This window comes from Cololabis saira, chromosome 7 (assembly GCF_033807715.1).
Source record: "Cololabis saira isolate AMF1-May2022 chromosome 7, fColSai1.1, whole genome shotgun sequence".
In the NCBI taxonomy this organism is placed as follows: Eukaryota; Metazoa; Chordata; class Actinopteri; order Beloniformes; family Belonidae; genus Cololabis; species Cololabis saira.
In genome coordinates this window covers 39,484,040-39,501,249 of record NC_084593.1, presented here as the reverse complement: position 1 = coordinate 39,501,249, position 17,210 = coordinate 39,484,040, and the positions used below count along the sequence as shown (strand labels likewise).

The 17,210-nt window shown below is 38.9% G+C and overlaps 1 protein-coding gene across 1 annotated transcript in view; it reads left to right on the top strand.

Moving 5' to 3' along the window:
- fmr1 (fragile X messenger ribonucleoprotein 1) overlaps nucleotides 1–15,517 on the top strand; it is a 41,369-nt gene extending 25,852 nt beyond the window's left edge. The window contains exon 15 of the mRNA XM_061725887.1: nucleotides 11,661–15,517. Within this exon, the coding sequence (XP_061581871.1) occupies nucleotides 11,661–11,897 (237 nt within the window). The 3' untranslated portion in view covers nucleotides 11,898–15,517. The remainder of the gene's footprint in view (nucleotides 1–11,660) is intronic.
- Nucleotides 15,518–17,210: the final 1,693 nt, after the last annotated feature.

Here is a 17,210-nt window from a genome sequence, read left to right as displayed (position 1 = left end):
CAGCTGTTTTTACCACTCAGTGAGTAAGGGGGGGTCCAGTGGGAAAGTGACATCAATCCATACCCGCTATACTGACGACTAAGGAGATTATTAATCAATCAAGTATCTTTTAAGGTAGTCCGTCCTGACTAGTCCATGAAGTCTGCAACTCTTCTTTTTAACCTCATTTCCAAGAGACCTGTGTTAGGAGGGGGCTTGGGTCTAATGCTAGAACTGGGAATAAATGTCTTAACAGTGTTTTAACCAGAGGAGTCAAATGCATTGGATTATTTGATGAAGTGGTCTCTGAATTATTTTGGGGACTTTGTGTAACAATTCAACCTTTGCCTGCTTGCTTGTCTCCTTCGTTGGGAATAACCACCAGCAGTGAGCTCCCAAGTGTTTTACTGACCTATTAAAAACCTACTAATTACTAAGAGTTACTATCGTAGTAGATTTTAATGTATCTGTCTTAGGCTTGTTCTTCCGTCAGTCAGATAGGTGACTGACAATTATAAATAAACAATAGAAAACAAGACAGATCACTTGATTAAAAACAACCAATTTTTTTCTTTTATGAGAATAATTGACATTTATTTACATATTATGCAAACTAGTAAACAGTTTTTTAAATTTTCCAATAAAAATAAATACAATTATTTTAAACTTAACATTTCCTGAAACATTAAAAAAACGAACTTTTTCCAAGTATCAAAAATAAAAAATATTCTTAAACACTGCTTTTAAATTATGCAACTTCCCATTCAGCCCCAACACGTTTCAACAGAAATGCTTGTCTGTGAACCGGGACTCGGAACAAGAGTTTTATACCGTATCATGGACCGGGACCTTTTTTTATTATTTTTAGATATTTTTTATTCATTTTTAATTTGAAATAATTCCACACCTTCCACATCTTCTTTCTCTTCCTCTTATTAGGGCCCGAGCACTGAAAGTGCGAGGACCCTATTGTATCTGTGATGTTTATTAGGGCCCGAGCACTGAAAGTGCGAGGACCCTATTGTATCTGTGATGTTTATTATTATTATTATTATTATTATTATTATTATTATTATTCTCGCCATAAATAAATTGCCTTTTTGGAGGCCTTAAAATGCCCAAAAACTCACCAAATTTTGCACACGCTTCCAGAGTCGCGTAAAATTACGTATTTTATGGGCGACAGGCATGGGTCAAAAAGGATTAGGCTCTATAGCGCCACCTATTTTATGTTTTTGACGAGCCCCACAATATGGTTTGACTTACAGCAATGACCTTTATGTGTCTATTATATCAGACAAAGCCCTACAAAAAAGTCTCTTGGACACATGCTCTAAGTTACACAGGAAGTCCGGCATTTTGAACAGAAAATGTCATTTTTTATGAATTCTGATCATTTCCAGGCCTCGTACTTTAACGAACTCCTCCTAGAGATTTTATCAGATTGGCTCACAACTTGGTTTGTACAATCTAGACACATGGCCGACGCTAAATTGCGAAGCTTTTACGTTTTTAGTAGAGGGCTTGACCGTAGTGATCCGGCGAAGTTTGGGGTCATTTTTAAGGCTCGCCATGAAACACCAATTGGCTGTAATTCAGCAATACATGATTTGATGTGGTTGAAAACGTATGTGCATGATTGTAGGCTGAGCCTGAAGACATATGTGGTGGAATATTCAGGATCGGTTGTAGCGCCACCTGTTGGCACCAGGAATTGTCATGTCTTCTAGTATGCATCTGTGCTCAAAGGGAGATGAGCGGATGGATCTCAAAGTTGGTCAGATAAATAGGTAAGACATTGACGATGGCTGACAGAGAAAACTGTACGTTTTTCTCAAAGGGCGTCGCTGTTAGAGGTTGTCAAATTTCGGTGTCTCGCCATGAACATAAAAGTTGTTTTAACTTTCAAATACTTGGTCCAAATTGACCCAAAATCAATACATTTAATCAGGCTTCCATTCTGATATCCATTCTATATTTGGGACAGTTTGTCACCGACTTTATTCAAAATATGAACTCATTTTGAAATAAATCTTTACTTTGTCATGCAATGTCGAATTAACTTCTAACTTCGTAAAAATATTGTTGAAAATTATATGATTTGAGCATTGTATGTGCAAGAGGCGATTTATAATGAATGTTTTGAGTTGGATTAGAAGCATGAAGCTGTCTGCGGGCCGCGTGCGCGCAGACCGCGGGAACGCGCAGCCGCAGCTCCTGGAAGCTGCCGGGGGCGGGGGCGGGGCCGGGGAGGGGGGTTGTTGCAACTTGCAGCAACATGTGGAGTCACGCCGTCACGTCACGTAAGTTGTATTGTGGTTTTTTAATGCGTGTTGCAATTATTTTATTTTATTATATTATTATATTATTATTGAGCTTCCATCCGCGATCCCGATCAGGAGCGCGCGGCCGCGCGCGGCCACGCGCAGAGCCGAGAGCCAATTTCTGCCCATTTCTGCAGCTTTGCCAAAAAATGCTACCTAAAGGTTTTCCACCTTTGTAGAGCCACAACTTTACTGTGTTTTACTCCCTAAACCACTTCCTTTTCACCCTCCTTGTCTCTTGCCAGGCCGTCATTGTAAATAAGAATTTTCTTAATGACCTGCCTGGTTAAATAAAGGCGAATGACTGAATGAATATCAAATAAAGCCATAGAATTGTTGTTTTTTTTCTCTTTATCGTATAATGTTCACAAAGTGTAATGCATTCATGTCATGGGTCGTGTATTTTGAAGGATCAAATAATCAACATCCCATTATCCATTTTACATCGTGCAAGAAATGATGCAAACTTTGAAAATCGACTGTGCGCATGCGCAGAACCCAAACGTAGCATTTTTTCGGCAGGGAGCAGAAATTGGCAGAACACCGGCTGGGACGGACCTGATGCTCTGATGCGACAGGTCTCTGCTCACACTGACTGTACGTTCATACACGGACGTAATATGGGGGGGGGGACATGTGTCCTGCACTTTTTCAAAAGGCAGTTTTGGTCCCCTGCAGTTTTTACCGTCCAAAAACAATGTTACGCTATATTAAATGGAGACAGGTCAGCACTAGGACCAAGCGGAAAACGGCCGCTCAAGCTGAAGCCTGTTGTTTGGTCTGCCTGGGTCACGTCAGCTAGACGGATTTTAAGAATAAGAATAAGAATTACTTTATTAATCCCCAAAGGGAAATTCCTTTGTATGGCAGCTCATCTACTGTACCATTTGCAGAAGAGAAGCTCTTCTGAATATCTCTTGGATGAGTTGATTATGTTGAAATGTTAATAGATAACCCTTCTGTGGTCTTTTGGTCAAATTGACCCATATTCACTTTTCTTTTATATCAAAAATATGATTTTCTTCCATATAACTGCCTCTGTTACACTCATTTCAAATAAAATTGATGATCACTACCAGAGGTGGGTAGAGTAGCCAAAAATTGTACTCAAGTAAAAGTACTGTTACTTCAGAATAATATGACTCAAGTAGAAGTAAAAAGTATCATCCAAATAATTACTTGAGTAAAAGTAAAAAAAGTACTTGGTGAAAAAACTACTCAAGTACTGAGTAACTGTTGAGTAACGTCTGATTTATTTTTTTAACACACCCATTCAAAAAGACAAAAGTACAAAATAATCACCTTCAGGCAAATTAAATCAATAAAATAATAAAATAAATTAAAATTAATAAAAAAATGAAAAATAGCTTAAATTAAAATAAGCGTAAAGTAAATTCAAGAACTTTAATAAATAATAAAATAACAGAATAAAAAAATAAATTAAGCACCAGTAGCACAAAATTTCAAGCCTTTGTACTTTTCTTTTTCAACCAGGCAGAACTAGAACAAACATGAACTCATAGAAACTCTGTGTGTGTTTGAGTCTGTGTAAATGTGACAAAACATGCAAAAACAAACCTTTTTCCCAAAGAATCACTCAGTGATGTCATGAGATTGTACGTGGATAAAAAGGATAAAAGAAAAGTAACAGCTCAACGTAGCCTAATGTAGCGGAGTAAGAGGAACAGTTTCTTCTTCACAAATCTACTCAAGTAAAAGTAAAAAGTACAGTTATCCAAAACTACTCCTAAAAGTACAAAATTTCCCAAAACTTACTCAAGTAAATGTAACGGAGTAAATGTAACTCGTTACTACCCACCTCTGATCACTACTTGCATTGAATTATGGATATTTTATTCAATTTCTCCTCTCCTGTGATATTCAATTTGACCCACCAACCACTGGCTGGTGCTGGGTGGTGGTCCAAACATTTTAAATGATTTCATTTCATTTTCACATATACCCGTCTGTGATAATCCATCAATTTATATGCCTCTGAGTTTAACTATAGTCAAAAAAATTCAGAATTTCGGCTTATCTTTATCTATCTCAAAAGTGAGCTATGATTTTATGTAAATGAGGTCTATTGACCATTCATTCCAAAAATAAGTGTAAAATTGGTGGTAATGAGTTGGAGTGAAGTTGACTAACAAGGTGAAACACAGAATTGGGTGATAATTAAAGCTACATGCTTTACAACCAGTAAAACCACAAAGGGAACAGTAAACTTAAAAGTAACAATAGAAAACTAGAAGAACTACTAGAAAACACAGTGAACTGAAAGAGTTTGAGTTTTCTTTTTTTTTTTTTTTTACCTTGTCTGCACACATATTAATGATTGAAACAAGAGGAAAATTGGTTCAAAACGAGCCGGCAATGGCACAGTGTCTGCCCGGCTTTAAACAGAACCGCAGCCAGTACTCGAGTTGTAAAAAAAAATCAGGGGGGGTGGTGGATTTGATCATATGGGGACAGATAATTTGTGCTGATTACAAATAATATAATATATTACAAATAATAGCAGTGACCAAAACAGCTGCAGAAATACTGCAGGAATGACATAGCAGCAGTTAAATGCAGCCTTCTGTAAGCTTTAAATATCCACTGGGCTTACAGCAAATACATCAAAACACAACAATAAAAAACACTTTTCTGAACTTATCAATATGACTCTGTCCTTCACAGGATAAGTTAAATGGATCACTGCAAAAACTCAAAATCTTAACAAAAATATTTGTCTTATTTCTAGTGAAAATGTCTCATTTTAGTAAAAAAAACTTCATTACACTTAAAACAAGACTCATAACTGAAAAAAAACACACCATTGTCATCTGTTTCACCTGTTCACCTGTTTTCACTTAAAATAAGTAGAAAAATCTGCCAGTGGAACAAGATTTATTGCTTGTAATGAGAAGATAAATCTTGTTTAATTTTATTTATTTTTTTACATTTATCGTATTTTTAATATTCTCTTTTTGGGGGGGGCTGGAAGGAGGGGCGTTGGCCATGAGTGCGAGGGCCCGTTCATCGCTGCTTGCAGCTTTAATTATTATTATTATTATTCTCGCCGTAAATAAATTGCCTTTTTGGAGGCCTTAAAATGCTGGAAAACTCACCAAATTTTGCACACGCTTCCAGAGTCGCGTAAAATTACGTATTTTATGGGCGACAGGCATGGGTCCACAAGAATGGGCTCTATAGCGCCACCTATTTTATGTTTTTTGACGAGCCCCACAATATGGTTTGACTTACAGCAATGACCTTTATGTGTGTATTATATTAGACAAAGAGTTACAAAAAAGTCTCTTGGACCCATGGTCTAAGTTACACAGGAAGTCCGGCATTTTGAACAGAAAATGTCATTTTTCATGAATTCTGATCATTTCTAGGCCTCGTACTTTAACGAACTCCTCCTAGAGATTTTATCAGATTGGCTCACAACTTGGTTTGTACAATCTAGACACATGGCCGACGCTAAATTGCGAAGCTTTTAAGTTTCTGCCAGAGGGCTTGACCGTAGTGATCCGCCGAAGTTTGAGGTCATTTTTAAGCTTCGCCATCAAACATCAATTGGCTGTAATTCAGCAATACATGATTTGATGTGGTCGAAAACGTATGTGCATGATTGTAGACTGAGCCTGAAGACATCTATGGTGGAATATTCAGGATCGGTTGTAGCGCCACCTGTTGGCACCAGGAATTGTCATGTCTTCTAGTTTGCATCTGTGCTCCAAACGAGATCAGTTTCTTGATCTCAAAGTTGGTGAGATAATAGGTAAGGCATTGACGATGAGTGACAGAGAAAACTGTAAGTTTGTGTCAAAGGGCGTCGCTGTCAGAGGGTGTCAAATTTCGGGGTCTCGCCATGAACATAAAAGTTGTTGTAACTTAAACATAATTGGTCAGAATGAACCCAAATTCAATACATTTAATCGGGCTTGCATTCTGAACAAGTGGATATGACAATCTTGGATGAACTCCATAGCGCCACCTTTTGGTCAGGTATACATTTTTCATCAAATTATGTGCTTTAGTTGCTGTTTGGTTTATCCAATCTTAATGAAATTGACACATTTGATTGGCAGTAGGTTCCTTGTTGACTGTGTCGCGTATCGTGGTTATTTCTTGAAAGGAATTGGCATTTTTATGTCACTCTGTATTTCTGGAAAAATATTAATTAAAAATCAAAGATTTTGTGTAAGGAAAATCAAATGACAGTTTCAGATAGCTTACAACAGGAGTAAAAAATCATACACTGTAACATATTGTTTTTGAAAAACTTGGTCACTCTAAAAATTAAAAAAATGAACTAATAACGTAAAAAGCTATGTCTTTGTCAATAAATGTAATCGACATATGGGACTTCATAAGTATATTGTTTACTGTATTTTGAAAATGTCCTGTGACTTTGATAAACCTAATCATTAGACGTGATTTTAAATGAATATTTATGTGTGATCAGACTGTGTCTCAGTCAGATCCAGCAGGACTGCTGCAGCTGAGAAGACTTGGAGGGGAGGGGAGGGGTTGAGCTCCCGCGGGGGGAAGGTGGGGGGATGAGTGCAGTTTGGAATGCGCGCGCAGCTCTTCGGGGGAGGGGGGGTGGGGCGCGGCCGCCATCTTGGACCGGGCGCCGATCGATGCGGCCGCCATCTTGGACAGGGCATTATTTGCGTCTTAGTGCATCATTTCTACTGAGCAAGGTTTCTCCCGGACTATAATCATTCATAACTCTCAGACTCTTTACCCGATTTCCACACAGTTTGGTTTGTACAAACGGCAGAGATGTAGTTATGATACAGGATGCTGTCACACGTTAAAAATACGTACATTTATTCTGAAAGACTTTGTATTATGCTCTTTTACAAAGACATATGGTTTTTGTATAAATTGTATAAGGAAATAAGTTTGATTGTTTATTTGAATTTATTTTAAGAGGAGAGGGGTGTGTTGTTGTATTTATATATATATATTTATGTATTTATTTAGTTGAGAGTGAGAGTGACCTCATGCAAATATCTGAGATTAATTCCAATATCTGCTCAACAAACCACTTGCTCAGAAGTTGTTGTCTGTGTTTTGAAATATGTATACACTGTTGACATCCCACTTGCATTGGTTGTCGCTGTCTTGCCTGTCTCACTCACTGTTTTTTTTTTTTGTTTGAGTCATTTTTCTTTCTTTTCTATTATTATCATAGCCTGTAATTCCTGTATATAATCGAATTGAATCAATGTATTTTACAATTAGCTGTGATGTACAATAATTTTCATTAAAACCGATAATATTCCTATTTGTTTTAATTGAAATGAGAGAAAAACATTTAATTTTATTAAAATAGAAAAATAATATTTATAGCTTATAGGCTATAAAAATAATGTTCATTAAAGCAGTATATAAATACCATGTTATAGCTATCTGTTTCTGGTTATTTTCATATAAAAGTACGTTTTTCAATGTTTATAATTATTCACAAGTATGCAGTGTTATAACTACATCTCTGACGTTCATAACAAACTAAACTGTTAGAAAATCTTTAAAGGGGGACCTATTATGAAAAACACGTGTTTTCTTGTTTTAACATATTTAAAGTGGTCTCCCCTCAGCCTGCCAACACAGAAAAGATGAAATCCCTATGAAAATCTGCAAGATCTGCTCGCCCCCACCCTTACAGAGTCCCCCAGTGTCACGTGGTCTCTGTGAGCCGTTAAGATTGGTGCATTTTCTTTACGTCACCAAAATGCACACCACCCCTCGGTCTCCTCCGCTGCTGAAACCACGCCCACCACCAGCTCTGCCGCTCGAGCTGCAGCCATTATTACAAGCAGGGGCTGTTTCCACAGCGAGGGAGAGTTAAAATGAGGTTTTGCCTCGACAAGGCGGTGCCGAGAGGGAGAGAGAAAAAAAAGGCGCTGGAGGAAGACACGGCCAAATGTCAAAAATTGGTTGATTTATTCAGCCCCCTCCACAGCAAAGATGCGTCCGCACGTAAGTTGCAGTTCACTTTCAGGCTACACAGTGTAAATATGCAGCCTATAAACCCTGGCCGATGGCCGTTAAATAAAAATAAGGATTGAGATTTTAAAATTATTGATTTATAAGACACTTTATTATAATCAGTACTCGAGTTGAGGGGGGATGAGGGGGATTTCCCCCCTGAAATAAAAACGGTCCAAATCATCCCCCTGTAAAACTGCCATCCCTCCTTTCCATCCCTTATGTCATTTCATCAATGAATGTGGTTTTACTGCTATTTCAACATTTAGAGTCATCACCAGAAAAATAACACCAGAAAAATAACTTATTTGACAATTTTCACCTGTTTCAAGTAAATGTTCACTTGAAATAAGTAGAAAAATCTGCCAATGGGACAAGATTTATCTTCTCATTACAAGCAAAACAATCTTGTTCCACATGCAGATTTTTCTACTTATTACAAGTGAAAATCTACTTGAAACAGGTGAAAATTGTTGTTTTTTCCAGTGATGAGTCTTGTTTTAAGTGTAATGAGATTTTTTTACTAAAATGAGACATTTTAACTAGAAATAAGACAAATATTCTTGTTAAGATTTAGAGTTTTTGCAGTGATCAATTTTACTTATCCTGTGAAGGACAGAGTCATATTGATAAGTTCAGAAAAGTGTTTTTATTGTTGTGTTTTGATGTAAGCCCAGTGGATATTTAAAGCTTACAGAAGGCTGCATTTAACTGCTGCTATGTCATTCCTGCAGTATTTCTGCAGGTGTTTTGGTCACTGCTATTATTTGTAATATATCATATTATTTGTAATCAGCACAATTATCTGTCCCCATATGATAAAATCCACCATCCCCCCTGATTTCTTTTTTTTTACAACTCGAGTACTGATTTTAATTATTTACTGATTTTGAAATTATTTATTTGGGCAACAAATGGGATAGCCTATAATCATTCAATTAGTATGTATATGAATACAAGGCCAAATCAAGTGAGACAAAGGCTACACTATCTTCCTGTATGAACTATACGTGTATGAAAAAACACTGTAAGCATATTGGCTGTTCAAAGGTGGTGATGGTGATGACACCAGTCCTGCTGTTGCTTCAGGTATTAACGTTTTACTACCTCCTCTCGAAACACTGAGCCAGGCCTGGTGAAAAATTTGATATTTAATGGTTTGCATTAATGGGCGGGACCTAATGGCTCAACAGCGCCCCCTAGAAAACTTTGTGCCTCAAGCCCCACAATACGGTTTGACGTACATGCACCAAAATCGGTACACACCTGTATCATGTCACAACTTAAAGAAAAGTCTCTTGGCGCCATGGCCGAAACCGAACAGGAAGTCGGCCATTTTGAACATTTTGAATTAATCGTGTAATTTTGGCGCAATTTATGCCATTTCTTCGGTCATTAATACGGCCCGAACGTAACGTGCACCCAGGTGTGTTATACATCAAAACGTGCGTCTCCATCCTCCGACACCACGCATTACTTTTCTCTTTCAAAAGTGTTACCGTGGCGATGCTAGACGGCAAAAAGCGCGCCCACCCTTCATCTGATTGATTCAGACAGAAAAAACTTTGCGCCTCAAGCCCCATAATACGGTTTGACGTACATGAACAAAAATCGGTACACACCTGTATCATGTCGCAACTTAAAGAAAAGCCAGGCCTGTCGATACATTTGATATTTCATGGTTTGCATTAATGAGCGTGGCCTAACGGCTCAACAGCGCCCACTAGAATACTTTTCTCTGCCATAACTTTTGAAAGGTTTGACATAAAGAGTCGTGGGTGGTGTCATGGGACTCTGTAATGAGTCCTTGACCTTCATTGGCCTGAATTAGCCCCGCCCCTTCTTCTGATTGGTTGTCCCTTTTTTCTGCTATAACTTTTGAATGGTTTGACATAGGAAGTCGTGGGTGGTGTCATTTCTGATATGCTTATGGGGGGCGGTGGCCGTGAGTGCGAGGGCCCGTTCATCGCTGCTTGCAGCTTTAATTACTTTTGCTTTGCTGCATTTTCTCATTGGCACGAAACATGCGTGTTAGCACGTTGTGTCACATTAAAAGGAACCCGTGCGAAACGTGAAGTGTAAATGTATTTTTTTATTTAAACGAGGCTTCGAGGCAGAGGAACTTCATCAATCATTTTTAGTAATCAAGTACTCGAGGAATCATTGCAGCCCTAATCTAGTCTGTATTTTAGTCTGCTTGAGTCTTTACTGTTGGATGTGTCTCAGAAGTGGGTGAACTTACCAGCCGCTGCATGAGTTCAGGAGGTCAGACGTTTCCCGTACATGAACTGTACTTGGTTTCCATCAGCAGACGAGCAGCAATAACCAGCGCCGGTCGCACCGCTCACCGTCGTCAGCTTGATCTGGTGTTCAAGTGTTGGGTGGAGTGAAGTCAGGCGACTGACTCCAGCTTCTTTAACCATATCATTTAATGTGGATGGTGAAGACATTAGGCCTGTGTTGAAAAAAATAAATGTTCCTATTCTAAATTGATTCTCATATTAATTCCTAAAAATCGATTTGTATGTCTATTTTGATCGATTTTTTTATTTTTTATTTTTTTTTCATCATTACATTACAACTTTTGGTATATTTGTGTCTATGCCCAAAAAAGGAATGTTTTGATGGACACAATGTTTTTGCCTTTAAATATGTATGGTATGATAGGTATATATATATACCGGTAGGTATAATAGGTATGAAAACATCAAAGTTTTCAGTTATAATTGCATAAATTGTCTATATTTCATTACTTTATATACTGTCTTGGGGTTACATTTGCATGAAATGCTAAAAACCAAATTCTCAATTAAAAACCCGAAAAAGACAGAAAATGGAAAAAATAAAACCGATTTCATCCGTCTCTGTTTCCTCCCTGGATCTGTTTGGTAATTCTGACCCACGATGTTTCTGAAAGCAGTTCTATCAGCATTCTGGGAGCTGATTGGTCCTTACAGCATCATTAGCTGTCAATACTTGCTGTTGAATCTCAATATAATACTAGTACTAATATGTTGCATAACTACAGTCATATAATTCATGCAACAGCTCAAAAAACAGTTTTAATAACACTAACCTAAATCAATATTTGAATCAAATCGCAACAAACCAAATCTTGATAATCAATTCTGAATCTTACGAATCGGAATCGAATCGATTCTTAACATTTGAATCGATCCCCAGCCCTGGAAGACATGATTGAAAATGTTTCTTTTTGTATCCAGAGCCTGTCACGGATTTCTTATTCGGACCTTGGGATACTGGCATTTCATTTTTTATTTTTTATTTTTTTATTTATTTTTTTTTTTAAATCTTTCCACCTTCCAACCCAGGCCTGACCGGTGTGGTTTCTCCCCTCAGATCCGCGTGGACGGAAACAACGAGCGGAGCGTGCAGCACTCGTCAGCCGGGCGAGGAGCGGTCGGGGCGGGGCCGTCGTCGTCGTCCTCCCAGAGCGCCGTCGGGGTCGGGGTCGGGGTCGGGGTCGGAGTGGGCGGCGAGGGCCCGGCCCGCCACCACCACCAGAGACCCCTGAGGGACCGGGGGGTGAAGAAGGACAAACAGGACACTCCGGCGCTGGTGAACGGAGTGTCGTAGACACCACTGGAGGACCTTTTCATTTAGACACACTCACTCACACATTCAACTCCCTCATTTACCCTGATAGAGTCGCACTCTGGCTTTCTTTCTTTCTGTCTTTTTCAAACACAAGAATACACATATTCCCATCAGCATAGAAGTGTTTACTGTAGTGAAGTCTTAGACCAGAAGATGAGGGGGAACAGGGGGGGGGGGTGAGGGATTTGTCTCATCTCTCACAGGATACTTTCTCATTTCATGAAAACAACATGAATTACTATTTCTTTTTAATGTCCATTCAGACTTTCTCATAAAAAAAGGTTAATAAATCAAGGAAACCATTGGCTGATACACATGAGTGAATTTTAGACACGTGGCAGATGTTCCCTGCTCTTCATCTCATCGCCTCTTTGAATGTAGTTTACTGATGGTGGCAGTTTGTGCGGATGATATGAAATCCCTCTTTTTGGAGATAGCGTCAGCATTTCCCAAAGGTAAACTATGAAGTCCAACATGTCAGAGCTGGCGGCAACACTGCATTCGATTTATGATCACACTCCGACCCTAAGAAGAGCCGTACACTCTTCCAGGGACATTTCTAAACTGAACTAAACACCACAATACTGAATTTTGTTACAAGGGAAGGAAATAATTCAATGTCACCCAGAAAAACCTCTACACGTGGTAAATGTGTTGCTGTGGAAAAAAATATTTGCAGGTGGCACTTTATGAATAATTTAAAAATGTTTTTTTCTTCATAGTTTTTTTTTTTTTTCAATGTTTAATGCATTTAAGAATGATACACATGCGTAAGCTCATGAAGCAGCTTTATATTTAACTCGTGTTTCGTTTCAAGTTGCCGAATTAATGTAAAATCCCTTCAGTCTCCGAGCGTCAGACCTGTTCACAAACCTGCTCTACTCGCAAATGGAGACGCATAAATCTGAGGCACTTCCTGCAGCCGTTTAAGGTTTTTCTGTGGGGGCAAAATGCTCCGCCCGATAAAGTCAGGTGTCAGAAGGGAGCATTTCTACAAATCTGCTCCGTGATGCAGTGAGCAGAAACAGGTGAAACCACTGATTCACGACTTCAGCCTGTAGCAGGAGGAATTCAAGCTGTGATAACGTCGTCCCCAGGCTCCACGAAGCCCGGCCGCAGGGCTTTTAACCACTTTTGGCTCTTTCCAGGGAGAGCTAGTTAGCCAGCGGCTGGAAGTCAGCCTTACTCTGGCTGTAATTCTGTTTACTTACATTTAAACACCCCAGTTATTTAACTTTAGTACGTTTGCCTGCAGACAAACCGGACAAGCAAACTTGTTCTCTCTTAATTTCTGAAAATCACTTTAACTTTGTTTTTCAATTAGAAAACGATCAGCAGAAATCATTGCAGAGAAGCTACAATTGTTAATTAATAATTTAAAGAAAACAAAAATGGGCAAGGTATTCCTCCTAGTGTTCTGGCTTGTTCTGCGTTGTTTTTGTCCCTCTTAGAGTATTTTCTGTATTCACTTTCTTTTTATCCCTCCATCTTTTCACCATGTTGTAAGTGCGGGATCAGAGAAATCAGTTTGAAGTTTGCGTCGGCCCATCATGCACCTGTGATCTGCAGGAAGTCATCAAGCTGACGTTCCTTTGTCATGTTGGGGCTTATTTATATTTTGTGCCTTGGATTTATGTTCCATCCACGTACATGAATTTGGTCCATTATAGAAGAGGAGAGGGGGAAAAGATGTTCCATCGGTCCTTAGCATCCTCTGATTTGAACTGAAGATATTCTGTAAACTCTCTTCTGTTCCTCCCCTCCCGCTGAGACACGTGGCTCATGCACTTTGTCAATAAAACAAAGGAACAAGCTGTAATTTAGTAAATGTGACGTGTGGCGAGATCCGTAGTCATTGTCAATAATGTAAAGAGTCAATTTAGCAGCAAGAAGGCTTTCAAAGTCCCAAAACGGCGTCTTACATCCAACTAAAAAGAGATTCTCAAGACTTCTCAGTCCATTTGTAGCCTTAATGTTATTTCCAAACTGATTTTAGCACTTTCAAGTCCCTGTTCCTCCCGGATGCAGCAGCGAGTACTCGGGACCATCACATGAGTTTAGTGCTCACATACGCTGCAGGGTCCATTAGATCAGCGTCATCTGTGATGTTGACCTGCTTCTTTTTTTTGTTCAATTTGGATTTTTAAAAACTACAACTCAAATAAAAAGGTTTGTTTATGTGAAAGATCTGCTAAAGACTTCAGACGGTTATTCCACCTCCACCTAAACCCTCCTCCCATCGCCACCACGCCATGAGGGGTTCCTGCTTCATCATTCCTAATTTAAGGTTTAACTGGAATTCTTATTGTTTACTCATCTGGTTCAATGGCATCCCACTGGAAAATAAACACCACCTGACAAGCAGTCACATACCGGTTCTGGATTTAATTAAGTAGTTTTGGGTTTTTTTTGGAATATGCTGGTAAAAGGTTTTTCCTGACAAGAAAATAGTAAGGACATTTTTGGTCTGCAGATTGAATTTGTGCAAAAAATCAATAGTTTGTTTTATTTCAGGAGTGTCGTCCATCAGCAAAAGCTTTGCAGCAAGAGCTGGCACGTCATCAACAAGAGCAGTCATGGCTAGAAAGCTGGGAATGTGCAGGAAAACCTTCAGCACATTTTGTGTGACATGTGCCTTTAACTGTGGCTATAGCATCACAACTTAGACGTGTAAAATCAGGGAAGAATGAGTCGTTATCCGTGGACTAGGTGTGTAAAGATGGCCTTTTTTTCCTGAAGTGATTTTAATTATTGCCACCTTAAACATCTTTAAGGCTCCTCTCAAGCCGAGGCGCAGGAGGCGGTTATTTCTAAGGACGCATGAGACGGGGGATTTTGGTACATCCAGGAAGCAGCTGATCCTTTGTAAACACCGAGGCTCTTGCGTCCTGACGCCTGCAGCTCCTATTGGCACACGTTCACCCTTTTTTTAATGTATTTATTTGTTTGTTTGAGTTTCATCTTGATATCTGAAGTGATGTGCAGCCTTTACTCCGTATCCCACTGTCACGGCTGCCAGAAGAGAGGAACTGAAGGAAAGGTTGAGCCAGGTCTTTACAAATGATCAGTGTACTTTTCTAGTCTTGCACAAATTTAAGTCTTTTACTTTGGATTTCAGACATCCTGTAGTTTTTGATACACTTGGAAAAAAAAAAAAAAAAATATGTATACAAGTTTAATTTTGAAGCTCAGTATTACAGTTTTCACATCTTGTTGACTCCAGTTCTGCTAAAGTGGCCAGCCCTTAGCAACCATCACCTTAGAGCCAGTAAAGACGTTGTACCGTTGTAGAGTCGTCACGAGACACTGTCGTGTAACGAGTATTGAAATCTGGGAACAGCCTTTTCTTTTTTTCCTCAAGTTACTTTTTTTTTTTGCTTTTCAAGAAGCATTATTAGTGTCCGTTTCCCTCTCCCACGAATCTGTCCGGGCCTTGGGTTTGAAATGTTCACACTGCATCCATATTGAATCTTTTCCCCAGTAAACAATCAGTGGATCCAGTACATCAACAAAGTGGCCAGTGGAAGTAACCCCTGTGTTGTCAGCAGATTATCTACAGTATGGAGTTTGTATTGTTGGGAAAAAAAACATGATGGGGGGGTGGGAGGGGGCATACTGTAAATAATGATGTCATTAATTGTCTGAAAAAAATATTTGTACTATTGTTTCAAATGTGCACTTATCCTGATGTTTTCTTTCTTTTCTTTTTTGCTGTTTAATATCAAGTTAAATGCTAGAACTCTTGATAATAAACTTAATAATGTGCAGAAAAGTAGTATCCTCCATAGACGGACCGAGTCATGAACCATGAGATGTTCATAGTGCTGCATTACTTGAAAAATAACATTGCATTATTATTATTATTATTATTATTATTATTATTATTATTATTATTGTTAATATTCTGATTATTTTACTTAACAACAACATCCAGATCAAGCTGAGTGAGTTAGTGAAGCCACACAGGAAATATAACAGAATGATGAAATAGAAGAAACCTGTATTTTATGATGTATTTGTTTAAGACGAAGACAGGTTTGTTTGGCACTGTGAAAATATTTTTAACACTAGTTTGTCTTAAAAGGAGCTCATCAAACGCATCCACGGATCTAAACGTGTCGCTCCGTCTACGATACAGAATATCAGTGTGTTTGGGTCCACTGAATCTCTCCCAACGTCAAACCCGTGTTGGGCAGAGGTTTTGCTCCAGGATGCTCTTGTTGCCGTGGAAACCTGCCACTTTTGGGTTTCTGCTTATTTTAGAAGCTGGTTTGGTGGTGTTTGGTTATCTTTAAAACAAAGTTAAAAAGAAGTAGCTCGACCCCCAAAAAGAGCCATTCCACCTGGAGTTCACTGATATCTTTTGATGCTTTTAACTGCGTCTAATGGTCACAGCAGGTGGCCTGTAAGTCATTATTCATAAAGCTGTTATAACTTTCCCATAGTTGAGGAACAGCTGACGCCATTAACAGCTCTTAAAGACATTTCAGACATCAGACCGAGTAGGAACATGTAAGGTTAGCGGTATCTTTTTAAATTGTTAGGATTTCTTTCACAGCTCATGTCAGCGTACGCGCCAGCAGCTGCAGACAGACTAGTCAGCTTAATTTAGCATGGTATAAAAACTAAAAGCAGAGGTTTTCTTCTATCCAAAGTTTAAAAAAAAAATGCATGCATCAACACATCTTAAGCTTGTTTGCTTCAAACACCAGTTCCAATGTAAATACTTGTGGTGGTTTTATCTGATGAGTGGAGGTGCAGCTTCAGCCAAGCTGCTGTTCCTCTTCTGTTCTCAGCCTTTAGGCCGAGCTAAACTAACCACCTCCTCGCCCTTTAACGATATTTTTCCTACTTAAAAAGTGCATATTTAGCTCCTTTCCAGCATGCATCAGCTCTGAGTTAAGTTCACCTCCTACTGTAACACCATTAATGTTTTATGATGGATTTCTCCAGAATGTCTCCTTTGCACTGATTCCTGGACTTCCTTTCTTTCTTCTTTTCTTTCTTTCTTTCACGACTTTGTGTCAGTCTCTGTCCGTCTCTACGGGGACAAATTGATTTAAACTCTCTTGAACTTGTGTTATTTTTATTTTCTTGTTTTGCTGGTGTTTAAATAGACTTCCTGTAAGCAAGTATAGTTTGAAAATCTTGTGCACATTTGATGATTTTTGGAAGATCTTTAAGGAAGTTGCTGAACCTACAAAAATGTCTCACCTTCACAAGAATGCTGTTATTTTTTTTCTTTTTCTTTCTGTTTGCTTGCCGAAGCGTTGCTGCTTGGAGGAACGCTTC